The sequence below is a fragment of the Dipodomys merriami genome, unplaced genomic scaffold (assembly GCF_024711535.1).
Source record: "Dipodomys merriami isolate MVZ:Mamm:240054 unplaced genomic scaffold, mDipMer1.0.p SCAF_7, whole genome shotgun sequence".
NCBI classification, from domain to species: Eukaryota; Metazoa; Chordata; class Mammalia; order Rodentia; family Heteromyidae; genus Dipodomys; species Dipodomys merriami.
This window is the reverse complement of record NW_027206290.1, coordinates 50,436,063-50,463,577: the sequence shown is the minus strand read 5'-3', so window position 1 is coordinate 50,463,577 and position 27,515 is coordinate 50,436,063. Positions and strand designations below refer to the sequence as shown.

The following is a 27,515-nucleotide window of genomic DNA, read 5'->3' as shown; positions in this document are numbered from 1 at the left end:
CATTCATGTACTTAACAAATACTTGTTGAGTCTTTTATAATGTCTGGAAGAGTACAGATGAAGAACACATACTTTCCTGCTCTAATAGAGCTTAGCTACAGTTTCGTTTTTCAGAAAAGCCCTGTAGGATCTGAATCCTAGTTTCTCACTGTGGTGTTTGGCTCAATAGAGTATCTTTAATTTTTTCTTTTTTCCCTATATTATTCCTTCTAGCCCTCCCATTCTGAAAATAAATTATCTTCAAGGGGAAAAAAGTAAAAGTTTTCCCCTAAAGACAATCTGAGACAAGAGCTTAGATGCAGGTTTTTTATTTGGGAAGTGATTCCTAGAAGTTGGTATTGGGCTGTGGGCAATTGAGGCATCAGAATTGCACCTCTGGGAACAGAAGTCTGAGACATTTATCAAACTTGCTGTGAAGCTGGTTCACTGGTTATCTGAGTCTAGTGTCACAGAACACACTCATGTTCAACAAGCAGTGTTATTACTTACAGATAGGCATCAAGAGACAACAGAAACCTAGGATTCATTGCCTATCAATCCCTAAGGCTCTGGAAATCTGGTCCAGTAGAAGATGTCTCATCTTACCTGCTTATGCCACAGACAAAGGACCTAGGACAGCAGCCCGCCTGGGGTTTTCTATAGATTTGAAATGCTAACACACTGACTAAGCAACTGTTTTCCAAAGGGATAGCAGAACCTTGGCTGTCCTGGCCAGCTAGCTCCTTATTATCTCAAGTTGGCACTTTCCTCAAATTTCTACAGTTAATGCTGAGTACTACAAGTAAGACGGGGGACTGGATTGCTCCAAGCAAACCTGGAGCATTTCACTGCAGTTACCCCTGAAGAAATGAACTTCCAGGCTGTGGCTGCTCTTACAGCTCCCAAATGAAGTCCTAAGGTACGCTGTAAAGAGGGCAGCAGCGAGATGCTTTGAGGTGGCAGCACTTAGGATATCTCCAAAGCAAGCTGAAGTCAAAGGTGGGTTGGGGGACAAGGGCCCCGTGACACCACTAAACAAGCCAACAAGTAAGTAACGATAGGTGCGGTGGGTGCTATGAAAGAACTACATTAAAGAATGACACCCAGGCGCTAGCCGCTCACACCAGCAACCCTAGCTACGCAGGGGGCTGAGATCTGAGTATAGTGGTTCTAAGCCAACCCCAGCAGGAAGTCCATGAGACTCTAATCCCCAATCAACCATCAGAAAGCCGGACGTGGCGCTGAGGCTCAAGTGGTAGAGCGCTCGCCTTAAGCTGAAGAGCTCAGGGACGGCGCCCAGGCCTGAGTTCGAGCCCCATGACTGACAAAGAATGACAGAACTGAGAGGACCTAGGGGAGACTAGTCTAGGTTAAGTGGTCTGAAGGGGGTGACTGTGGGGAAATCCAGCCAGAGAGGGGACGCAGGTAAAGTCCGATGCCAACCAAGATCCTCACTCAGGGGAAAGAAGAACACGCAGAAAAACCTCCAGCAGCTCGGAGAGCAACTGCCCAGCGCAGGCCCCGCAGCACTGGGGCGGGGCGGGGCCAGCGTTGCCTCGCCCACGTACGCATGCGTACCCGAGCCCGACGCCCCGCCCATTCGGTGACGCATCGTGGGCGTGGGCGGGGCTAAAGTGGTGGGATCCTCGGGGTCGTGGCTGGCGGGGTTGAGGCCGCGGTGACGCGGGACGGGACGGGAGAGTTGGGAGGCGCCCCGAGCTGGCGGCCCGCTGTGGAGGAGACGTCACCTGTTTCCCTGGATGAGGCGGCGGGAACTGCGCGGGGTAAGCGGGACCAGAGGGGTCTGCCGGCCCGCGAGTGCGGTGCGCAGTGAGGGCTGGAGCCCGAGAGGGGGACAGTCGGGGTCCCCCGGGGTCCAGGCCCTGGCGCCCAGCCGGCACCTCGTGGTCCCTGCGTGGGGTGGGGTGGGGTGGGGTGGGGCCCCGGGTCACCCGCATCCGCGGCCCCCTCTTCTGCTGCCCTTGGGTCCTGGTCTGTATTAGGCCTCCCTGGACTTCTGGGACGCGCGGACGAAGGTACGGGTTCTGCGTTGGGAGAACCGGGCAGGCCACCCGGCGGGGGCCGCGGCCCCCGAGCAGCCTCCGGGCCTGCCGCTTCCATTCATTGCGCTGGCCTTTGCTGACCCGCCCCCCAGCTCCGAGTCCGGCCAGGCCAGGCTCCTCCCCTCCCCTCCTGCATCTCAAAATCCAGCTGGGAAGCTCAGCCAACCCACCAGATCCTACTGTCTACCAAGGGGAGGGCCGTAAACTTGGATGGGATGGGAGTGACCCGGAAAAGAGCTTATCTAAAGCGTCCAGAAGGTTCCGCCTCAGCTGACCATACTTCACACGTAGGAAGGAGTGACCCTAAGATGGATTGAGCTGGATGCCATGTGGATTGGCTCTGGAGAAATCTCTCAACAACCAGAGAGTGTGGAGGGACTAGGGGACAGAGAAAGGAAAGTGATTTTTAAGGGCACACAGAGACCATAGGATGGTTAAAAGGAGTCGGAGGAAGACCTAGATTGCTGAGTAGGGCATGATGGGCCCTTATTCTGGGTGTGAATCCACAGGAACCAATCACCTGGAAGTGCCTGGGCCATTCTAGGATTATCTGTACCCAGACACACATCCTGCATCATACAGGGGAAATAGATACCGGTGGGAGTATGTCAGGTGTCTGAGAAGGAGGTTCCAAGGAGGTGAATGTGATTACAAGGTGGCTTGGACCAGTGCACAGAGCCAGGAATTGAAATAGGAAAGAATAGTATTGTCTGGAGGAGGTTTCTCTGTTGGTGTTAACATTGTATTAATGGTGTACTTGTCCTGGAAATACCTGAAAAGCATAGCTGTACAAGTCCAAAAATTGAAATGTATTATTGACCCTGTACATCTGCCCTGGTGGATGTTCCTAGAAAGAAAAAGACTCCTCAAAACTCAACCCTTTGGATTATTGTCCCCAAACATGGAATAAGAATTAGGCATGGGCCCAACAGGTAGGAGAGAAACAGGTATTTATTCATCAAGCAAAGTAAAAATAGCATGCGCCTTATACAAGTCATGGGCTGGTTTAGCAGAGATTGAAATACTAGGGAAAATCTATGGGGGGTAGGGAGAGTGGAGAGGATGCTTCCTGCTACACCTCAACCCTACCTGCAGTACTAATGTTCTCATGTTATCAATTAGGTCTGAAGTCTTAATTAAGTCTGAGATAATAAACAATTATGGGTCCTTGCAACGTGAACATCTACCTTTTGTGGCTTCTTAAAAAGAAGGGAGTGGTATGGACCAGGCTGTTTTCTTGAGAGTATGCATATTTAATCCCTGAAGAGTCCATGCTTCAGTCCATGTCTGAAGCAAAGAAGTGAGGAGGAGATGTCAATCACTTTCATTGCTCAGAGAGAGAATGTGAAGGAAATTATGTTTCTATATACTTTTCATCTGTGTATTCATTAATGATTATTTCTGGGTTCCTGGTTTCTGCTTCTCATATCCCACTTCCTAGTCTGGCTTGCCTCAGAGTCTGTTGGCTAAAGGTCATTTGCCTCTGGAGCCTCATGTGCACAACCACACAACCTAAGAGGTGGACAGGTGTTTGTGTAAGGAGGGCTGGAAGTGCCTCCCCTCCCACCAAATCCTGTGAAAAGGAAACAACAGATGGAAACCATAAAACCATATAATTCATGTATGATTGGGATTGAGTTTGGAGGGGAAGGGGTGCTGTTGGTGGTGGTAGTAGTAGGGTTTTGTTGTTTTGTTGTGACTGCCACCCCTCCCACAAGAAGCCTTTATACACCTACCAGGAAAATGAGTGATGGTTTGCTAATAATGTACATATGTTCATTCTTTCTTTTCTTCTTTCTTGTCAGTACTAAGGTTTGACCTCACAGTCTTAAGCTTCACATGAGCCACACCTCTAGCACTTTTTGTTTTAGTTTATTCTTCAAATAAGGTCTTATGCCCAAAGCAATCCTGGACTCCAATCTTCCTACTTCTGATTCCCACCTAGCTAGGATTACAGGTGTAAAGCACCACAGCCAACTTGCTATTTTGAGATAGAATCTCACTAATTTTCATACTGCCTTGCCCCCATGCTAGTCCTCCCATCTCTTCTCCCACGTTTTCAACATATGTGATAGTCACTGGAAATCATAGTTCTTTCTCATACTTTCATGAAAACCTGGAAAAAACTGGGTAACAGATTAGGCAGCTGCCAGCTCAGATCACATGGAGCATGTATTTCATAGAGCCATCAGCTCCTACAAAGCTAGTCAGGGGACAGGGCAGGCTCCTGCTGCCACACGCACATTCTCCTCTGACTCCTGCCCTCCTGACAGAAGGTAGCTCCTGGCAAAAGCCAGACCTCTGTTTTCCTCAATATACTCTGCTTCCTGTCCTACCTTTCATTTATTCTCCATCTGGCTCACCTTCCTTTCAGCCTTCTTTACTAAGTAAAGGGTGGGAATGTGGCTTAGTGGTAGAGTGCTTGCCTTGCCTAGCATGCATGAAGCCCTGGGTTAGATTCCTCAGTACCACATACACAGAAAAAGCCGGAAGTGGCACTGTGGCTCAAGTAGTAGAGTGCTAGTCTTGAGCAAATGAAACTTAGGGACAGTGCCCAGGCTCTGAGTTCAAGCCCCAGGACTGGCAAAAAGAAAAAAAAACACCAAAAACCCCACTAAGATTATGTTGCTTTCCTTCCTTAGTGAGCTTCTCAGAAGATTCTAAGCAAAATATCCTAGTGGGTATGTGATTTGCCCCTTCTGTAGGTATCTTAGATTTGGATAAATTCCTTAACCCAGTGGGTGAATATGCTGTTAAGATTTGGGGCCATGAAAGTGGCCTGTGGGCCTGACCCTTCCTGGTTCTGTGCTTTCTCTATTTAGACTCTGTTAATTATCATCCCAAATTTTTTGTTGAGTAGTAGCATTAATGATTCTAGGGACTGTAAATTCATGTGTTATTTGGCTGTTAAAGTAGAGTCTTATGTTTATAGGGGGAGTGAAGTAATAAAGCACTTCATCTTCAAGACAAGTCCAGGACGCCCATCTGTGATCCATCACCCATCAGCTGTACAATCTCAGGCAAGTCCATCTACAGACACTTGGAGCTTCTGTGTGGTGCTTAGGGAATGAGGGAAGTGTTGCAGACTGTGTGGATCCCTGGACACAGGAGATGATACATAAAGGTTGGTTTTTGTTTTTTTAAGTGGGAAGGTAAATTGAATAAAAAGCTACTATTGCCCCAAACTTGATAGACCATTTGTTAATCGGATCATGTAGAACATGGTTTTTAGAATGAAACAGGACTTTGTAAAATTTGATTCTGTAAAGGAAGTTTAATAAAAACACCTACAGAATTACATGACATTAATGTTGCTTTTCTGTCCTTTCCTATTCAGCAAGTGATCATATTTAGTGATCATAGACAAACACGATGGTTTGGATCATAGTAACTTAACAAAGGGGAGGCTATAGGAGAAGCAGTTATAGGATGAGAACTGACTGCTCTGGGTGGGATTCCTTCCAGATCCCACCTAACTCCCCCAGGAAGATAATCCCCCTGGTACCTGCCTCACACCTGTCATCTCCCACAAGGAACAGCCCCATTTCTGAATAACCTGCTGGTTAATGTGCTTCCTGACAAACAGCTCATTCCCAGTAGCCCGCACCTGTCCCTTGATGCCTCTATCTTCCTCTTATTGCCTGTTCTGCCTCAATAAATAGCTGACTCATCAAATGACCTTCCTCAGCAGCAAGTGTTGCTAAAACTTGCTAACCTCTGAACTCATGTTGGGTGTTGGACATTGTGGGATGAGTGGACTCGTCTTTGCTCCCAAAGAGAGAAACTGATCAAGGAAGAGATAGCCTCACATGAACAACTCAACATAAAATTTATCAATGAAGTGGAAGTGTGTAGAGCACCATGGAGCCCAAAGATGGGGCCTCTAAAGGCATTGCTTCAGTAAATATCCTGGAAGAATTGCAAGGGTGTGGAGAAAGGACAAAAACAGGATGCTTTAAAACAAAACGATTAAAAAAAGAAGAAGAAAAACATAACATTTGAGGCAAGAAGAATCACAGTAAGACATGACCTGCTACCTTTTTAAGAATGAGGCAGTATGAAAGCTGGATGTGTGTTACATTCTGAAAAGAGAGAGAGGTGCAAGAGGAGAAAGAAGACTGAGGCATGATGAGATGTTTAAGAGTAAATTTGCTGCAGTGGACAGGCCCCATCCTCATCATCTTCCCCAAGCTGAAGAAGGGGAGGGGAGAGAAGGGGAAAGGAGGGGAGATAGCAGCAGCAGCAAGAGAAGGAGGAATGGAGGTGAAGGGAGAGCCAGAGACATAGATATGCCATTCAGAGGCATGCCCCTAGAGACTTACTTCCTCCAACTAGGCCCTGCTTTCTAATATTCCATAACCAATGGCTTAATACACTGGTGGGCTTAGCACCCTTGTGATCTAACCACCTCTTAGTAGCACCACCACTCTGAGGGCCCACCTTCCACACATGAGCCTTGGGGGACATTTTATATCCAAACTATTAACTGTACACTACATAAAATGTATCATCTTAGCTATCTTTACCATTCTGTGAAAGGGAATACTTACACATTGTATCCAAACATCACTACCATCATCCATCCATCTCCCCCAACTGAAATTCAATATCCAATAGCTCCCCATGCTCTTTTCCCTACAGCTTTTAGCCCACCATTCTACTATGTCTCTATGAATTTGTAGATTACTGTGGAGTCCAAGGAAGGGACCTTTATGAGTGGAATTGGTTTTTGTGACTGTCTTATCTCACTTAGCAGAATGTTCTACAATAAACATCAAATTTTCCTATCTATCTAGTCTATTTAATGTTTTAGAGTTTAGGATTGAATTCAGAACTTATGCTTACTAAGCATGACTATAGTGCTCACTTATAGTCCCAGCCTCCTTCCTTTTCAAGACTGAATCATATTCCTTTAAATAGATCCATGTATCTGTCATCTATCAGCTGACATTTGGCTTCCTTTAATCTTTTGGCTTTTGTGAATGGATATACAGAGGTGTCTTTTGATCCTGATTTCATTTCTTTTGGATATATACTCACAAGTGGTATTGCTGGATTGCATAGTAATTCTATTTTTTATTTTTAGAGGAAACTTCATACTGTTTTCCATGGCAGCTATTACATTTTACATTTCCACCAGCAGTTTCTCCACATCTTCACTAATACTTGTTATTTAATGGGGTTTTGTTGTTGATAGTGTCTGTCATGATAGATGTAAGGTGCTGTCTCATTGTAACTTTGTGTTTCTCTAATTATCAGCTGTATTCAACTTTTTTCATGTTTGTTAACCATCTGTCATCTTTGTGAAATATGTTCACTTTTTTTTTTTTAAAGAAATCAGATTACTTTTTGTGGTTAAGTTTTAGGAGTTCTTTGGTATATTCTGATGATTTGTTATCAAGTCTGATATGGTTTGCAAATATTTTTCTCCCATTCCATAGTTTACTCTTTTATTGTTTTTCTTTGCTACAGAAGCTTCTTAATTCCACTGGTTCATTTTTGTTTTTGTTGCCTATGCTTTCTGTGCCATTTCTAAAAACTGATTGCCAAATTCAGTGTCATGAAACTTTTGTCCTATGTTTTCTTCTAGAAGCTTTAGAATTTTAGGTCTCAGATTTAGGTCTTCAGTCCATTTCTCAATTTCACTGTTTCTCCATGTGGATTTCCAGTTTCCTAATACCATTTGCTGAAGAGACTCCTTATTGTGTCGTTCTGGCAATAGATCATTTGGCCATATATGTGGGGACTTATCTTTGGGTTCTCTATTCTGTTGAATTGTTCACTGCCTTAAAGCCTGTCCACATTGTTTTGATAATATTGTTTTTATAACATGGTTTGAAATCAGAAATATAAGATCTCTAACATTTTTTTTGTAGTAATGGGGCTTGAACTCAGGGCTTTGACTCTGTCCCTGAGCTCTTTTGCTTAAAACTAGCATTCCAGAACTTTGAGCCATAGCTCCACTTCCAATTTTCTAGTGGTTAATTGGAGATAGGAGTCTCACAGACTTTCCTGCCTGGGCTGGCTTTGAACTGAGGTCCTCAGATCTCAGCCTCCTGAGTTACTAAGATTATAGGAATGAGCCACTAGTGCCCGGCCTCTAACATTTGCTTTTTTAATCAAAATGTTTTCATAGTTGAATAAGAGTGGCAAAATCAGGCATACTTCATTGCTCCTGATCTTAAAATAAAAATTGCCTAATCTTGCTGGGTGTCAGTAGCTAACATCTATAATCCTAGCTATTCAAGATACTGAAATCTGAGGACCACTGTGTAAAGCCAGACCAGGCAGACAAATCTGAGAGAGTGGTAAAGTGCCAACCATAAGCAGGGGGGAAAAAGCCAAGCAAGAGCACAAGTCCTTGAGTTCAAGCCCCAGTACCAACTCTCTCACACACACATGCGCGCGCACACACACACACACACACACACACACACACACACACACACACACACACACACACACACACACACACACACACACACACACACACACACAGCCGCCAGTCTTTTACCATTGGGTATATTTTTGTGACTTTCATATATAGCCATTATTATATTGAAGTAGTTTCCTTTCATTCCTAGACTGCTGCTTGTTTTTATTCTGAAAAGGTACATACTTGGTCAAATGCTTTTTCTACAACAGTTGAGATGATCATGTTTTCTTCATTTGTTAATATAGTAACCAACATTGATTGGTTTTCATATGTTGAACCATCCTTGCATTCTAAGAGTAAACTCCCACTTGGTAATGGTATACAGTCCTTTTACTATTCAGTTTGCTATTTATTTGTTGAGGATTTTTGCATTGATGTTCATAAGCAATACCAATTTGTATGCTTCTTGTAGTGTCTTTATCTGGCTTTAGTATGAGGACCTTATGGAACAAGTTAAGATTTAATAAAGATTTAAGAAAGATTGGTGTTAATTCTTTATATGCTTAGCAGAATATAAATTCTAATACTCACTCAAAATTGATTCTCTACCACTAGAGCCACAGCTCCACTTCTGGCTCTTTGGGTGGTTAATTGGAGATAAGTCTCAGTCTTCCATACCTGGGATGATTTTGAACCCTGATTTACGTATCTCAGCTTCCTGAGTAGCTAGGATCACAGGCATGAGCTAACAGTGCCTGGCTCAAGCTCTTAGTTTTTGTTTTGTTTTGAGACATAGTCTCTTTGCATAGCCCAAGCTGGTCTTAAATTCACAATCCTCCTACCTCAGCCTCTGATTTTATTTGTGATTTCTTCTTTGACTCACTGGTTGTTTAAGAGTGTTTAATATCTGGGCTGGGAAGTTGGCTCAGTGGTAGAGCGCTTGCCTTGCATGCCTGAGGCCCTGGGTTTGATTCCTCAGCACCACATAAGCAAAAAAGGAAAAACCCGGAAGTGGCGCTGTGACTCAAGTGGTAGAGCGCTAGCCTTGAGCTGAAGAGCTGAGGGACAGTGCCCAGGCCCAGAGTTCAGGTCCCATGACCGGACCCCCCCCCAAAAAAAAGAGTGTTTAATATCCATATAACCAGTTTCACTTCTACTGTTGAATTCTAGCTTCATGCTATTGTGCTTATAAAAGATACTTTGTATTATTTTAATTGTTTTTTAATTTATTAAGACATTTTATAATCTCTAGCTGGAGAATGTCTGACAAGTCATCTGTCCTAGGGAGTGTTCTGAATAATGTCTTCCCTCCTATTTTAGTATTTCCTTATTGCTCTGATATTTGATTTTCCATCCATTATTCACAGTGGAATATTAAGCCAGGCATAATGGCATACCTTTGTAATCTTAGTACTTAAGAGGCTGAAGCAGGAATATGGTATAGACTACATAGTGAGGCACTGTCTTAAGAAAGAAAAAAAAAGTATGTCAGGCAGGCATCAGTAGTTCATGTGTATAATCCTATCTACTGAGGAGGCAGATGAAGTTGAGAGACTCTTATCTACAATTAATAAGCAAGAAGTAGAGACATTGCCCAAGTGGCAGAACACCAGCTGTGGATGAACAAGCTGAGCAAAAAACTTAAGTGAGATCATAAGACTGTGAGTTCAAGCCCAATTAACTGAAAACAAAAAGAGATATTGAAATCTTTCATTGACAGTTGTCTGTTTTTTCAGTTCTGTCAATGTTTATTCAGATATTTAGGAGTTCTGAATGTTACATATGTTTATAATTTTTTTACCCTCCTGCCTAATATATATGTATATGTATATACATACATATACACCTATGGAGGGTATTTTTTTTCATTGACTTTTCTCAATTATTTTTTTTTGGGGCGGTCTGGTCATGGGGCCTGAACTCTGGGCCTGGGCGCTGTCCCTCAGCTCTTCAGCTCTAGGCTAGTGCTCTACCACTTGAGCCACAGCGCCACTTCCGGCTTTTTTCTTTTTGCTTATGTGGTGCTGAGGAATTGAACCCAGGGCCTCATGCATGCAAGGCATTCGCTCTACCACTGAGCCACCTTCCCAGCCCCTCTCAATTATTTTTCTGTTCTCTCTCATTTACCCTCCTTCTGGACCTTTTATATGATACTGTGTCCTTTGGCTCATATGACAGTTTTTGACCTAAACTCTGTTTTGTCTATACTACTTTGCTCCCTTTTGGTTACTGTTTGTATGGAATATTTTCCATTTTACCCTTTTAGCCTGTATGTATTCTTAGATCTAAACTGAATGTCTTGTAGATTAGCATATAGCTGGGTCCTGTGTTTTTAAACCCATTCTGCCTACTGTTGTCTTCTGATTGGGGTGTTTAACACATTTTCATTTATGGTAATTGCTGACAAGAAAATATTTATTCTTGGGGGCTGGGAAGGTGGCTTAGTGGTAGAGCGCTTGCCTTGCATGCCTGAGGCCCTGGGTTCGAATCCTCAGCACCACATAAGCAAAAAAGAAAAAAGCCGGAAGTGGCGCTGCGGCTCAAGAGTGGTAGAGCGCTAGCCTTGAGCTGAAGAGCTGAGGGACAGTGCCCAGGCCCAGAGTTCAGGCCCCACAACCGGACCCCCCCCCAAAAAAAAGAAAAAGAAAATATTTATTCTGCCATTTTGTTGTTATTTTCTATGTGTCTTACAGCTTTTCTCTCATTTCCTCTATCACTGCCTTCCTGTGGATTTAATTGACTTTCTAGAGACAATTTTTTTTTTTTTTTGGTCCAGTTGTGGGGCCTGAACTCTGGGCCTGAGCACTGTCCCTCAGCTCTTCAGCTCAAGGCTAGTGCCCTACCACTTGAGCCACAGCACCACTTCTGGCTTTTTCCTTTTTGCTTATGTGGTGCTGAGGAATCGAACCCAGGGCCTCAGGCATGCAAGGCAAGCGCTCTACCACTGAGCCAACTTCCCAGCCCCCTCTAGAGACAATTTTGAATTCCTTTCTCATTTGTATGTATTTGATACATCTTTGTGGTTTCCATAGGGATTGCATATTTAACATCTTAAAGGTATAGCACTCTGTCTTAAGGTGGTTCCAATTTAACTTTAGTCACATACAGTATCCCCTCCTTTATAGTCCTACCTATTCCTACTTATGCTACTGGTATCACACACATTGCATCTTTATGAATTGTGTACTCATTATCCTAGATTTATAACTTAAAGTTGTTTATGTATTTTTCTTTTTAAAGCATGAAGAATATTAAAGGTGGAGTTATAGGCTACAAATAGAGCATAGCATGAACTAAGCTCAAGGTCCACAATAAAAAAATATTTAAGGTGGCAGAATTGTATTATACAATTACTAAAGTGGTAAATTTTTTATTATGTGTATTTCACCACTATATAAAATACAGAGAGTACAAATGCCCATGTTCAAAAAAAAAGAATTCTAAACAGAAACTTTTTGGCATGTCTGGTAATGACATGGAAGATGAACAGTATGAAGGAGCATCCTTCTCTATTGCAGATAAGAGTCTGTGTGTCATGCTAGATGGCATTGTTATAGGACAAGCTGAATTTCTGGCTTTGAGGGACAGGAGCTGGGAGCTGGGGAGGAGGCATGGCCTTCAGGATGCCTTTCTATAGCCTGCATGTGGCAGATGCTGAGAAGGGATGATTTGTGCTGTCTCCTACCCCAGATCAGCCAGGGGCACATAGGTAGTGCTTATGTGCCCCAGCAGGATCCTGCAGGATCCTGCAGACATCCAGGTGTGACCACAAGGTGGGGGGACTAAGAAGAGACTGCTCCACACTGTCTCCTAAGAGCCCATTCATTCTATTTCTGCTCCCCGCAGTCTCCAAGTTGGAATGCATCTGGCTTCAGCTTGCTTCCCTCTACTGTTACTCTCCCCAAGCAGTGCAGCCACAGTCCTCTGTGCCTCCTCTGTGCCTCTGCATTCAGTCTGAGTGCACTGAGCATACTGAATCCCACAGCATTAGGAGGCGGCTTGTCTGTGAGCTGTCCTGCCTTGCAGATGAGAAGACCAGCTGCCGCCCCCTCCTACCTACCCCAGGAGCTAGCTCACCCACTGCATGTGCTGCTTCTAGGAGGCCCATGTCCTGCTCCCAGACTATACCTCTAAACCTCATACTCCTCAGATTGGAAGCCCCACTCCCCACAGTTGGCAGAGTACAGAATAGACAGACTGATAGACATTCATCAAAGGTAGAGGAGTTCTGAGAATCCAGCCCCCACCTCACCTTTCATGGAAGACCAGGAGATAGTGATGATCTTTGATTTCAGAGTATACTAATTCAAAATTAATAGTGTCAGATTAACCTTTTTTTTTTTTGAGACAGAGTATCACTGTAGTCCAGGCTATCCTTGAACTAGTGGTTTTCCTGCCCTTATATACACACCCAGATCTGGGATTACAGAAGTGTACCACAATGTTCACTTACCAAATAAAATTTATTTTGCTACCTGGGTTGAATTTTTAGACTCTGTATACACAGGACTCCTTGATACCAGCAGCAGTGTGTCCCAAAGCCATGGAGAAGCTCCTAGAGAGGCCATGCCAGTCTTGTGCTGCAGGGCATAGGATCTTGGATAGTTTATACAGTGTCTGTACCCCTCAGTTCTGGTGAGCTAGACCTCCCAGAATCATCCTGAAGATCAAAGGAAACCTCTGACTCGAGCAGGGAAATGCAGACCAGTTTCTGGTTGAACATTTTGCCTCTGGACCTGGAAATTTCTAATACACACTGAAGCCCTGCGGACTAATAATGTGCTTTCCTTATTTCTCCTCTCTTCTAGCCAGCGGCTACTGCACAATCCGTGACAGACTAAGAAATGAGAAAGATATCGAACCATGGGACCCTGCGGGTGACGAAGGTGGCATATCCACTAGGACTGTGTGTGGGCCTGTTCATTTATGTCGCCTACATCAGGTGGCACAGGGCCTCCGCTGCCCAGGCCTTCTTCACCATTGCTGCGGCAGCCTCGGGGGCACGGTGGGGCCAGCAGGCCCACAGCTCCTCTGTTTCAGCTGCGCAGAGTCATGAGGTCTTCTACGGGATCATGTTTGATGCCGGAAGCACTGGCACCCGCATACATGTCTTCCAGTTTGCCCAGCCACCTGGAGGTACTCTGGCCTGACCATGAGCTGCTTTGATCTGAGATATTGGGTCTGCCTTTTCCCTTTCTCATGCAGGGGTCTTAGGATCTCTTCACTCAAAAACCTGTTTGGGTTGGAATCCCTGGCTTGGGCTCACCTAGTTATTAGAGTGTTTTCCTAACATGTGAAAGCCCCAAGACCAAAAAAAAAAATAATAATTAAAAAATTGCATGTTTGGAGGGTACAACTCAAGAAAAACTCCAAATCTGTAGAGTCCTATAATATAATCACCCCAGAAACAAGAAAGTCATTTTTATTTATTTATTTTATCAGTCCTGGAGCTTGAACTCAGGGTCTAGGCACAGTCCCTGCATTTTTTTTTTTTTTTTTTTTGCTCAAGGCTAGTACTCTACCACCTGAGCCACAGCTCTACTTCTGGCTTCTTGATGGCTAGTTAGAGATAAGAGTCTCATGGACTTTCCTGCCTGGGCAGCTTCAAACTGTGATCCTTAGATCATAGTCTCCTGATAGCTAGGATTACAGGTGTGAACCACCAGAACCTGGCAATTTATTTGCAATTTGGAATTATTCATCCTGTATGAATCAGCTAGAATTACCTTTTAAAGTTTAGAACTTTAAATGGATGCAACTCTTTGGAAGTTACCTTTAATAATGTTGGGCTTTTTTTTTTCTTTTGTATTTAGGATAATGATGATGATTGTGTGTGTGTGAGAGAGAGACAGAGAGAGACAGAGAGAGGGAGGGAAGGAGGGAGGGAGGGAGGGAGGGAGGGAGGGAGAGAGAGAGAAAAGAGGGAGAGGAGAGAGAGAGAGAGAGACTGGGGATCAAAGTCAGGGGAGTACTATGCCACTGAGCCATAGCCAGCCTGAAGTTGATTTTTTAGATAAATCAAAATTCTGGCCCAAACTTAGATATCATACTCAGCTTAGTTAGCTGAACTAAAAGAGTCGGAACTTCAACAGAAACATGCTAAGGGTGCCTGTCACTCTGGGATTAGTCTGTGAAGTCAGACATCTGACCTTAAAACATCTAACTAGTCTCAATTGTGTATATTCATACCTCATGTATATATTATAATTGTGCCTTAAAAAATATTTTCCCCTTAGAAACTCCCACCTTGACCCATGAGACCTTCAAAGCACTGAAGCCCGGTCTTTCTGCTTATGCTGATGACGTTGAAAAGGTAAACACTTGTGTCTACAAACAAGCTTTTATGTCCTCTGATGGTGTAATTTGTAAAAGTTAACTCTTTTTCTTTGACTTTGGTGGGCCATCTCAGGAGAAGGAGTCTTTTCTGGTGTTCCCTGGGCCCTTCCATACCACTAAGGACAAGTGGAAGGAGGGTGCAGGTATGCTTCAGACATCCCAGATCCACCCACAAGCATGCTGGCCCAGCACAGGGTCCTAAAGTCTTAGTGCAGTTCAGAAGCCCAGATGCTGTAATTATATAGAAAAATGCATTCTTTTTTTTTTTTTTTTGGTCCGGTCGTGGGGCCTGAACTCTGGGCCTGGGCGCTGTCCCTCAGCTCTTCAGCTCAAGGCTAGTGCTCTACCACTTGAGCCACAGCACCACTTCCAGCTTTTTTCTTTTTGCTTATGTGGTGCTGAGGAATCGAACCCAGGGCCTCGAGCATGCAAGGCAAGCACTCTACCACTGAGCCACCTTCCCAGCCCGAAAAATGCATTCTTTAGGGCTGGGAAGGTGGCTCAGTGGTAGAGTGCTTGCCTCGCATGCATAAGGCCCTGGGTTCGATTCCTCAGCACCACATAAGCAGAAAAAAAAGCCAGAAGTGATGTTGTGGCTCAAGTGGTAGAGCGCTAGCTTTGAGCTGAAGCCTTGACGGACAGCATCCAGGTGTCCAGCCCCCATGACCAACCAAAAAAAAAAAAAAATCATTCTTTGGAGTAGAGTATTGCCTTGCTTCTGGAGGCCCAGCATTGGTTTTACTGTATGTGTGTATGTCCACAAAACCAATTAAATTCCAAAGAGATTTCATTAAACTGTCAATGATTTGATATATTTATGTTGTATTAATGATTTGATATATTTATGTTGTATTCACTTCTTCTAAAGTCTCTAATGCTTACCACTACATTAATATAGGACACCTGGTTTTCTCTGAAGGCTGCTTATAGAGCTGTGAATTCTCTAATGGTTCTAGAGGGCCTTTTTCCATGTTCTCTCCTTGTTCCAGTGTCCTTACACATGCCAGTACCATTTGAATCACTGTCTCCTGTTGATTTTTAGAATTATGCTTATTATAAACCCCAAAGGGCCAATCACATTCTAAACAAGTGAGTGAGCTATACCTCTAAACCACATCCTTAGCCCAGGTCCAACATTAAGTCATGAGTCAATCCATACTTACTGCCCACAGATGTGTCATGGCTTTAGGCAATGTTGTGCAAGTTCTGCCATTCTCTAACTTGGATATAAATTTGAAAAAAAGAAAAACAGTGGGGCTGGGAAGGTGGCTCAGTGGTAGAGCACTTGCCTTGCATGCTTGAGGCCCTGGGTTCGATTCCTCAGCACCACATAAGAAGAAAGCCGGAAGTGGCGCTGTGGCTCAAGTGGTAGAGTGCTAGTCTTGAGCTGAAGAGCTGAGGGACAGCGCCCAATCCCAGAGTTCAGGTCCCACGACCGGACCCCCCCAAAAAACAAAACAAACAAACAAACAAAAAACAGTGGTACAAAAGTGGCCCATGGCTCACTCCTGTAATCCTAGCTACTCAAGAAACTAAGATCTGAGGATCTCATTTGAAGCTAGTCCAGGCAGAAAAGTCCCCTAGACTACCACCAATTAACTAGCAAAAATGCCAGATTGGAGGCATGGCTCAAGTATTAGAGTACCAGCCATGAGCAACAAGCTAAGCAAGAGCAGAAGACCCTAAGTTCAAGCACTAGAATGGGCACGAGTGACCATAGGGCTAGAGCAATGGCTCAAGTAGCAGAGTGCCTGCCTGGCAAGTGCAGGGTCCTAAAGTCATACCCTACTACCAAGAAAAAAAATAGCTATAGATTAAACCTAATTAAGCTAGATAGCTTTAGAATAAACTGAATACTTTTGAAATCTTTCTTGTGAATCAAATATCCAAGCTATCCAGGAGTATTATTCTGCCTCCAGTTTGCTTCCTGAATCACATTCCTGCTTTTTTATGTAGGCTTCATGAGCCAGTATGTATGTCCATGAGCAGTTGGTATGTCTTCTCCTTTTTCAACACAGTAAAGTAGCACAATCTGCCACCTAGTACTACCTCATCACCCCCATATGAAACGGTATCTTCAGATGAATTCATGGAATGAGATTTTGGTAGAAAGCATTGTTAGTTTTCTCCTTGGAAAAACATTGCCAAGTACAATATAATTATTCATAAGGCTTTCTTTCTGTAAGATGCCCTAGAATTTGCTATTTCCTACACTCTCATGACATCTAATAGAATTACAGCTTATATGTGGTTGCCCAGTAAGGGATAATGACAAAGATAATCATTGCTACTCCTCAGAAGGCTCAGAAGTTACTGTAAAGGGCAGGCTCAGCTTCATAACTTCTGATCTGCCCTTACTCTGCCACATTCTACACTAAGGTCCTTTCCCCATGTTCTCCATGTCCCTGTGTCTCCACATGTTGGCAGTATCATTTGAGTCACTGTTTCCTGTTGACTAAAAATTTTAAAAATATTATGCTTACAATAAATCCAAAAGAGCTAAGGTAACTTTGACTCTGTTTGCTAGGCATGACAGACTTGCTTTGTTTTTACTATAAACACAGAGCACGCAGGGGATACAGGAGCTGCTGGATGTTGCCAAGCAAGACATCCCATTTGACTTCTGGAAGGCCACCCCTCTAGTCCTCAAGGCCACAGCTGGTTTGCGCCTGTTACCAGGAGAAAAGGCTCAGAAGTTACTACAAAAGGTGAGCTTGGCTGTATTCCCCCAAGAATTGCTAGTGATAGCTACAAATACTAATTCTGCCAGGGGGAGGGCCATGAGCATTTGGAGGAGGGAGGCGGACAGAGGGAAAGGAACAGTAGGTGAATACAACCATAATAGTCAATGCATATATGTGAAAATGGAACTAGGAATTTTGACGAGCTAGGTAGGAATGGAATAAATGAGGAGGAAAATGATAGGAGTGACTGTTATCAAGATGCATTGTACACATATGTAGACATGTTAAAATCCTTTGTACACCTATTTGAAGTGAAAAAGAGGATATATATATATATATATATATATATATATATATATATATATGTATATACACACAAAAAATGTCTAGGTGAGATTTCCTTCAAAAGCATAGTGCATTTAAAACAAAGTTGTTTTTCTTATTATTTATACATAGATTTACTCTTAAACAGCCTTATATGTTCGGTAATGACTAGGGGACTAGTTATGCTTTGCTTTGTTTTGTTGTTTTGAGACAAGATCAAAGTACTCCAGGGTAATCCTTCTTCAAGACGTAACTCGGCTTTCTAGTATTTATATTAAACTGTCTATTGACTGTTGAAAGAGGTTACACCATGGAATCTCCTGTGTATACCATATTTTAGCCACTGTTTTAGATATAGAAGCTAATATTTGCTGAACCTGCCTCTGGTGAGTTCAATGAGCTCTTTCATAAAAAACAAACCAGCAAACTTCTGCTGCTATCAGATTACTCAACACAATGAACTAAGTATATATGCAAGGGTTCAGCCAGCTAACGTTCACTGTCTAGGATTTAGAAGCTGATATTTGCTGGTTTCTATATCAGCAGAATGTCTGAGTTTAAAATGCTTTAGATCCGTTCTTATGAAAAGCGTAACCCAGTGCTTTCTCAGCTCCTCGAACTAAGTGTGCATGTAAGAGTTCATCAAAGCTACCTTATCCATTGTAACATTTAGACACTGATATTTGCCGAACCTACTCTCAGTGAAAACTCCATTGGGTTCAATGAATATGTTCTCATATATATTTATATTTTGTGTCTAATAGGCACATATGAGAGAAATCTAAGTATGGAAATAATCTATATATGTGTCCTTTGTCTCTCTGAGCCTAGTTTACTTTATTCAATATGATTTTTTCCCAGGTTTATCCATTTCCCCACATATGACAGAATATTATTCTTCCTAATGGGTGAACAAAATTCCATTTTGTGTGTTTGTGTGCGTGTGTGTGTGTTTGTGCGTGCTGTTCCTGGGGCTTGAACTCAGGGCCTGGGCACTATCCCTGAGAGCTTTTGTGCACAAGGCTAGTTCTCTACCACTTGAGCTACAGCTCCACTTCTGGCTTTTTGGTAGACAATTGAAGATAAGAGTCTCACAGACTTTCCTGCCCAGGCCCGCTCCCTACTGTGATTCTCACATCTCAGCCTCCTAAGTAGCTAGAATTACAGGCATGATCACCAGTGCCTGGTTATATCACATTTTCATAATCCATTCATTGATTGTAGGGCATCTGGGCTATTTCTGTAACTTGGTTATAGTGAATAATGATTCAATGAACATGGGTGTATAGGTAGCTTTATTAAATCCTGACTTGCCACCTAGGAAAAAAATTTTGGTGCTAGTCTTGAGGCTTGAACTCAGGGCCTGGGTGCTGTCTCTGAGCTTTTTGGCTCAAGGCTAGCATTCTACCACTTGAGCCACAGCTCCACCTCTGGCTTTTTGGTGATTAATTGGAGATAAAAGTCTCATGGACTTTCTTGCATAGCCTGTTGTTAAACTGCAATCCTCAGATCTCAGCTTCCTGAGTAGATAGGATTATAGGCATGAACCACTGATGCCATTCACTACCTCGGAATTTGATGTAGTCAGAATGCCATGGGAGCTCAGTGCCTTAACACCTCAGCCCAAGCCTTTTGCTAAATCTCCTTGGTACCTGAGTCCTACTCTTGGTCAGATACTCAGATGTGACTGCTCAAGAGATCCTTTAGCCTCCTCCCTCCTCTAAAGCTTCTCAGGGCTTATATTTCTGCAGCTACTCAGTGTTCTGCAGTAGGGCTAGGAATAAGTCTTCCAACCCACTGAGGTTAGGAAAGAGCTCTAAACACAGGATCTCCCCACCTCTCTCTGTTCTTACAATATTTAGCTGTGAGGTTGTGGTCCTTCAGATTAGGACTTTAGGACATGAGAAAGGTTTATGTGGACAAATACACTGAAGCTGCTGTCCTGAAACTTACTGGAAGCTTACAGAGGGACATGCCCAATTGTTCATGGCTTCCACTTCTCTGCCCAGATGTGTCACTGAACAGTGCCCTAGGGAACACAAATGGTCCTCAAGTTTGAGTTCCCCTTGTAGGGCTTTTTACTTCAGGCTAAACCAGCAGGCTAAACCAGCCTAACCCCGGGCCATCCATTCCTCCAGAGATTTTCAAGTACAAAACAACCTAAGACAAGCCACCCCAGAGGAGATTATCTTAGGAAGCCCTCACAGAAAGTTGAAACTTAAAGCAAAACGTAAGCTTTGCCTCAGAACACAGCAGAGCCTTCAGTGTTCTGCTACTGCCTACTGGACACACGGTGCACCTAGAAACCACAGACTTTACTCTCTTCTTGATTTGAGTTTGTTGTTGTTGTTGTTGTTGGGGAGTTGCTTGTTTTGCGATTGATGCATAGTGTAAGCTAGCTTCAAACTTGAGATCTGCCTCTGCCTCCTGAGTGCTGGGGTGACAAGTGTGCACAGTATTACTCCGCTTAAAAAAGTCTCTTATTACATTCAGGTGAAAGAGGTGTTTCAAGCATCACCTTTCCTGGTAGGCGATGACTGTGTCTCCATCATGAACGGAACGGACGAAGGTACAGTGACAGACAGTGCAACTGGACACTGCTACATGGCAGTGATACAGGGCTGTTGGGAATTCCAGGCCTGGGAGCTCTTTCATTAGTCAACTACGGGGGTGAAGGATAATTGACATTATTGTCCCATTTACAAATTAAGTATCCCAGAGGAGTATTAGGGGGCTAGTGTGGAGAGGTAGATTCTTACCTTGACAAACTCTAAACCTGGAACAAATGAAATCTCTAAAAAACGTGTCTTTTGGCTTTAAAAAAAAAATTGGACAGAATTCCAGTTGCTGCCACATTTAGAACATTAAAGTTGCATTACTCATTCTACAATAGACACTAAAGGTTCCTCATGGGCCCTTGCTTTTAAACATGACCTTAAGAGTGAATTTGTGGGAGTAGAGGGAACACTGGTCTCACTTACTAAAGATGAAGCTGCAGATGAAGCACCAGAGGAAGACATGTATATGGCAAAGTGTTCTAGGTTGTAGTGTGGAATCTTCTAGAATAATCTCTCAGAAGTCCCTGTATTCATTTATACACAGTGCTCTTCTCTGAGTGGTCTAAAGGGCATGAGTTTGGGTTCCTCTTGTAGGGCTCCTGGAATCTGGAACTAGTAGGTAATGGTCCTGGGTGTTGAATTGACAGTCTCAAGTGACTGAAATGCTGCCGTACCTCTCTGTTGTAGGTGTCTCAGCGTGGATCACCGTCAATTTCCTAACAGGTGTGTGTTTACTTGATGGGAAAGGCTAGTTGTTCTCAGTCCTGAAAGGGCTTTCTGGAGCACAGGGGCCTCGTTTCCATAACCCCCGGCTTTCAGTGCTGCCGGTCCAGAGGTAGGCTGTGGGTGTTGGGTAGCTGGATATCCATCTGCCTTGGCAGATAGCCATGAGCTCACAGGTATATATGTACTTGGAGTGCCTGCCCACTCCGCCCTTTCTCCTAGCCTAGCCAGCATCTGTCTGACACCTGCCGAGCATCTACCAGAGGCCCTGCACTCTCATTTGTTTGTGAGAGAGGTAGTGAATGAGACCAGTATGCCTTCAAATATTCAGTGTGATGTGAATGCTAATTATCTTATACTAGATATGTCTGTTGTTAAAAGATATACAGCAAGAAGTTATTGTCATAGATCATTCCCAGGTGTATGTGTGAAGGTTTCTTCACAGGCTTCACCTTTTAAGAGGTCAGGAATCTCCACCTCAGATGCCTCTAGAGAGCAGAGCAGAGACAGGACTAAAGTAGGGGGCCCTATGGCCAGTGTCAGCATATTGAAGAATACCCTGTCTCCTGGGAGGTGAGACAGGCCTCCAAGCAACTCCAGGCCCTCTCTGGCAGACAGTGTCATCCTGCCCTGTCATTGTTCACATCAGACAGCCAGCAGAGCCACTGATCTTGCCCTTTAAACGTATAGCATGCCTTTAAACAAAATTTTTTTAAATAGTTGCAGCTACTTCCCTATCTTGTTTTTCATTCCACTAAAGGGCCCGGCTTTTGACCTCTCTTGATCTCCCTACTATTCTTGGCAGCTTCCTAATACGACAGTGCTGTGTCTTTACTCGCTGTGATCTAGGCAGTTTGAAAACTCCAGGAAGGAGCAGTGTGGGCATGCTGGATTTGGGCGGAGGATCCACTCAGATCACCTTCCTTCCACGGGTTGAGGTAATCAGCTGGCCTGCCCTGGGAGCAGGACAGGGGATGCCAGGGGTGCACTGCATCCATCTCCACTGGGGACCCGCAGCTGCTCGGGGCAGGCCCTTTGGCTGATGTAAGGCGCTCCCCACCTGAGCTCTCTCACAGATAAAGCTTCTGACTGAGAAACGAAAACAAAACAGAAATTCATTTTGTAATGGTGCAACAAAAACCTTTGGATCAGAAAATATGAAATGGATGCTTCCTATCCCCTGTGGGGTTCCAGGGAAGGTACAAAGGTCTTTGTAGTCTTATGAAGTCTGTAGGCAACCCTTTTTGAAACAGTAGTTCTAAAGGACACAAAAAAAAGACTTGTAGCTAAGACCATCTACTATCTTAAATAGCTTTCTTTACCCACCCATTTTCTTATTAAATTTCTTAAATTTGTGATATGCTACTTGTCTGTATGGTCCATAGTTGTCACATTGATAAAATGCAGCTAAATATGGTAGTTCACACCTATAATACCAGTACTTCAGAACCTGAGGCAGGAGGATCTCAAGTTCAAGGTCAGCCTGAACAACTAGAGCACCTGTCATGAAATAAAAAGTTCTAAGAATGTAGATCAGTGATAGAACATTCGCCTAATAAGCACGAGGCCCAGTACTGCTAAAAAGCAAATAGAAATGCTATTCAAAAGGGGAAACATTCTGGATGTGTTTTCATTGCTTGTTCCCTACTGTCACAGCAGTAGATTGCATGTAAAGCTCAATGAACTCCATATGAATGTTCCTGTTTGACTAAATGAATTGAGGGAGGAGGGGACAATCTATTGGAAAAGACCACAGGAAACACAGTAACCTTCATGTTCCTCCCCAGGGCACCCTTCAGACCTCCCCACCAGGCCACCTGACAGCGCTGCAGATGTTTAACAGGACCTACAAGCTCTATTCCTACAGGTAGGTTTTGCAGGGGTAAGGGAGGCTGACTGTCCATGCTGGCAGCTCCAATGCCCCTGGTGTGCCTCCCACACCTGCCTCTCTACAGGACTAGATCCCAGAATAATCACCAGTCTCAGCAGCTTTGCGCTGTGAGTCCCTGGCAACCTTCTTCTTCTGGCTCCTCTCCTCCCTCCTTTAAAAAATGTATTTGTAGTAAAATCGCATTCATCTTTTGTGTTCACTCTGTTCTGCGTTTAAGGAGGCTCACAAAATCCTAGAGGAGCCCAAGGACTGTGCAGGAACTTTGTGAACCACGCGGTACCTTCAGTCAATTCTTGTACTTTATTTACTGCCACATTCACTGCAGTTTCCACAGCTCCCCAGTGAGCTCAATAAGCTCTCTTGTGTTGAATTACTAAGCTAAATACTCTAAATGTTGTAAGAAGCTTCTAAAAGAAGCAAGATAGCCCATAACTGCTTTGCTCCAAGATCCTGCCTTTCCCATTCATGATGGGACCAGGCAGGATACCAAGCTTTCCCGTCTTACCTTCACAGCTACCTGGGGCTAGGACTGATGTCAGCGCGGCTGGCAATCTTGGGTGGCGTGGAAGGGAAACCTGGTGAGTGGAATGAACTGCTCAAGGTTGTATCCTCACCCTCCGTGGGAATGGGAAATACCTCTCCTACCCCTCTGCTTGTCTAATCAGCCAAAGGGGCTATTGCTGGTCTGGGAGGGACGAGCTCTAGATTTTGTCAGGGGTGTTCTATTGGGGAAGATGTGTTTTACCACTGCACTTTCTTTTTTAAGAGACAGTAGTGAAGTTGTTTCTGAAACACACTCTAAGGGAACCAAATAACTGGGTATAGGTGTCACCTACATTGGAGTAAACTTGTGTGTTAGCTTTCTCTCACTATGCCAGAATACCTGAGATAAACAACTTATAAGAAGGACAAGTTTGTTTTGGTTCATGGTTTCAGAGTTTTGGTCCTTGTCCGTTGGCTTTGTCCCTTTTTAGCCTGTAAGAAAAGCAGAATGTCATGTTGAGTCCATGTGGCAGAGGAAATTGCTCATTATCATGGCATCTGGAATGGAAAGAAAGACAGAAATGGGCCAGAGTCCTACTGTCCCCTTCAAGGGCACGCCCCAATGACCTCCCTCTACCCAGTTACCTCATTCCTTCCCAAGTGACCTCATTCCCTGGAGGTCAAATCTGTACTTAAAGGAGGTCACTGCAGCTCATTTCAGAGGCTCCGAAATGAGGCTGGTGTTGACATGTCTTTCCTGATAGAGTCCAGACATGTGCCTTGATGTTCTCCACACAGACCCCTGTGTGTTCCTTAGCACAAGGCTTCCTTTGCCTGCTCCACTGGCCCAGCACCCTTCAAGGGCCTGGTCATTCAAGCAGAATTTTCACATTCTGTCAGGTTCTATGTGTATCCTCATAGTGCTCTCCTTTATTGTAAACCAAGTATGTGTTTCCGTTTCAGAAACACCTGCAGCCCTCCACACAGAGCCAGGAATAGGTATTATGTGGCTAATGGGAAGTCAGGCAACCTTTGCCCCTGGATCATTAATGTTGAGTCTCAGTCTAGCTTCCTCCATCTTCTCCACTCAGTGCAGTATCAGAAAGGACTTGCCTCTGCAGTACCTAACGCTGGCACCCCAGGACGGAGTGGCAAATGGCTAGGGTGGGACCTAGTGACAGACTACTTCCCTATCATGCAAGAAGCCCTGTATTCTATCCCCAGCACCCAAGAGCTACAAAAATGAACAGCAAATGAATTCAGCAGTGTTGGGCTGGGCAGTGTCTTTACTAGGGTCCCAGATCTCATGTAGCTATGGGAGAAGTGACTGATGCTGGAGTTGTGCACAGTACTCTCCTCCACATGGTCTCACTCACAGAAATGTAGCCTAGGCTGCTTACATGGCAACCCCAGAGAAGGATTGTGAGAATTGCTCTCTGAGAAATCAATTCCCATGACTTCCCACTGTCCAGCCAGAATCCAGAGAAGGCAACAAGGCCCTCTCTGGGGACAACCAGGCTTTGCAGGGTGACAGTGTAGATATCACCTTGGACATCAGCCACCAACTTCCTTTGCTAGTTGTGGGCCTATCATTTGTGCTACAGGGTAAACAGATGAAATCAGGCATGGTGGCACCTAGTTATATTTGTACCTGACCCTGCCACCAGTCTACCAGTTATCTGTAAAAATGGGTTATGACAGCCTTCCCATAAAGTTGTTGTGGCCCCTAAGTGTGGAGATACGATCTGTGGGGGTTCTGTAGTCATGTTTTCAGAAGTCATTGCTGCCACTGCATAATGGAACTGTGCTGTCCCCAGGAGGCAGGTCCCTGCTGCTCCCATGCCCTTGTTGTAGCATTCTCTGCCTCAACTTCCCTCCCAGCTCTTCAAAGCTCATCTCACAGCAGTAGATGCAACTTTTTTCCTTTTTCTCTCATCTTTATTTCAGCAAAAGATGGGAAGGAGTTGGTCAGCCCTTGTTTGTCTCCTGGGTTCAAAGGCGAGTGGGAGCATGCTGAAGTCACATACAGGATTGCAGGACAGAAGGCAGGTACGGTGAATTTGTTGTCTCTCAGAGGCCTGTGAGGGCCTGCTGCCCCCTGCACCTTTTCCAAATACCACTTGCCCAGACAAGCTCACACTGGCCCTGCAATTGCAGGCAGCATAAACCCTGCTGGGGCTTGGCACTACAGGTCATTGTCAGAGTCAAGACTCCCTGCCTCTCTCTCTCCCTCCTACAGTCTCTCTGCACGTTTTCTTTGTCTGTCTCCAGATGGCCCCAATTCCCTATCAAGCCCCCAGTGAAAAGGACCTTAGGACCCCATGACAAATGCTTTTATCTGGGCTGTTGGCCCAGAAGCCTGGCCACTTTTGTGTATAGCAATATAGAGGCTACTGCTTCTGCCTGCTCAGGCCATGTAGCCCCTGCCACCCTATGACTGGGACCTAGTGTTCTGATGGTCTTGTTCACTCTGGGTTCTTGGTTTTCTTCTGAGACAAATACTGAAATACTACTGCTCCCAGGCTGGTTCCCACCTGCATGAGTATGTCTGCCTTCAGTAACTGTGCAGGTCAGTCTGGTTTAGTTGTCCCCTATGCACGTACCAAGGGCCAGACCTTGCCATAGGGATAGGGCACACCCCAGACAGTGCAGCTGGGTCCAGTGGGAAGAGTCAGGCAGTGGAAGTACAGGAACTAGTGCTTTGAAGAACAATAAAATAGGCAGAGACGAGTGCCAAGAGGAGACTGCAGTGTTAATCAGGATGGACAGGCTTTGAGCCAAGATGTGGAAAGGCCAACAAGTTGCCCCCATCTAAGGCAGCAGATCACCAAGCCAAAGAAGCAGCACATAAAAGGCCTTAGGGCAGTGTCTGTGTTCACTGAATGAGGTAGCAGGACTTTTCTAATGAAAGGCAGTGGGAGGAAATGAGGCCTGAAGGGCAAGGCATGCCTGTGTAGCCCGTGGGGAACAATAGGAAGACAGGAAGGTGAGTTGAATCCAGGTTTGAGGTATGAGTTGTTGAGGTTGTGCAGTGGACATCCACAGAAGTTGGTTGATCTCCAGAGAGTGTTGACTTTGGGTTTTGTTTGGCCATTGTCCTTCATCTAGCTTTGAGCTTGTGTGAGTAGCCCACAAGGCCCACTGTGTAGGCCCACTGTTGACCTGGCTGTGAGGTGAAGCTCAGTGTGGGCTGGGAAGGTTGAGTATGGTACGCAGCAGCAAAGGACTGGGTGAAGACGGCAACACAGGGCCCAGTGGGAGACTTCCTGGTGTCAGTAAGCCATGGCCTCCCCCTCAGAACTAGGGGCTTGAGGCTTCCTCTGGCCCCATGGTGCTCGGGCCTTTGGACCTTGACTGGGAGCGCCTTGGCTCCTGAAGGGTGTAATTGCCTTGTGCAACAAGCAAGTCTCTGACTTGGGGTGGGTCTGAGGGTTTGGGTCCTACCTCACTCTCCCACCCAGGTCAGGGTCTTAGGTCATGGGGGGGATGGCATGGACCAAGTGACTTACTCACTGACCATTGCTGACTGTGTGCTTTTCCTGCAGCAAGCCTCCACGAGCTGTGTGCCCGCAGGGTGTCAGAAATCCTTCGAAATAAAGTACACAGGACCCAAGAGGTGGAGCATGTGGACTTTTATGCTTTTTCTTACTACTATGACCTTGCAGCCAGCGTGGGCCTCATAGGTAAGGGCTAGGCCTGGCTAGGCTCTAGGCAGAGGGACTGTGGCAGCAAATTGTCATCGTGAGGTAATAGAAACCGTCTTAGAAGCCATAAAGAAGTCCATCATCTGAACAGGAACTGCTCAGCACAGTTTGGTAGATGTTATCTTTTTGAGACATTTAGCAAAGAGAACAGTTGCCCTGACCTAACTTATATTGTTCTACTACTCAGGCCCACAACAGGTTCTGGCCTGGATCCTGCAGCTCTGGTTCACAGCCATGGTTTCTCTCTGACTCATCCTCTCCACTCAAGGAGAAGGGAAGACAGAGCAAGGTGTTGGAGTTTGCTGAGCCTGGCTATGGCCAGATGGTGTGGACACTCATGAAAGTTACAAAGTTGTATCAGTGGCTGGAGACCCACATTTTCTAAATGAAATAG

The 27,515-nt window shown here is 44.7% G+C and overlaps 1 protein-coding gene across 2 annotated transcripts in view; it reads left to right on the top strand.

The window, feature by feature from the left end:
• Positions 1-1,629: 1,629 nt before the first annotated feature.
• Entpd6 (ectonucleoside triphosphate diphosphohydrolase 6) overlaps positions 1,630-27,515 on the top strand; it is a 30,783-nt gene continuing 4,897 nt past the window's right edge. The window contains exons 1-12 of one of the 2 annotated variants that reach the window (XM_070006632.1): positions 1,630-1,763; positions 4,975-5,062; positions 13,227-13,554; positions 14,655-14,731; positions 17,319-17,462; positions 20,256-20,331; positions 21,008-21,043; positions 21,893-21,981; positions 22,831-22,910; positions 23,448-23,512; positions 25,365-25,466; positions 26,963-27,100. In XM_070006632.1, coding sequence (XP_069862733.1) covers positions 13,263-13,554; positions 14,655-14,731; positions 17,319-17,462; positions 20,256-20,331; positions 21,008-21,043; positions 21,893-21,981; positions 22,831-22,910; positions 23,448-23,512; positions 25,365-25,466; positions 26,963-27,100 — 1,099 coding nt within the window. In that variant the 5' untranslated portion in view covers positions 1,630-1,763; positions 4,975-5,062; positions 13,227-13,262. Of the gene's footprint in view, positions 1,764-4,974; positions 5,167-13,226; positions 13,555-14,654; positions 14,732-17,318; positions 17,463-20,255; positions 20,332-21,007; positions 21,044-21,892; positions 21,982-22,830; positions 22,911-23,447; positions 23,513-25,364; positions 25,467-26,962; positions 27,101-27,515 lie in introns of both variants that reach the window. The other variant, XM_070006631.1, reaches the window with a different exon arrangement.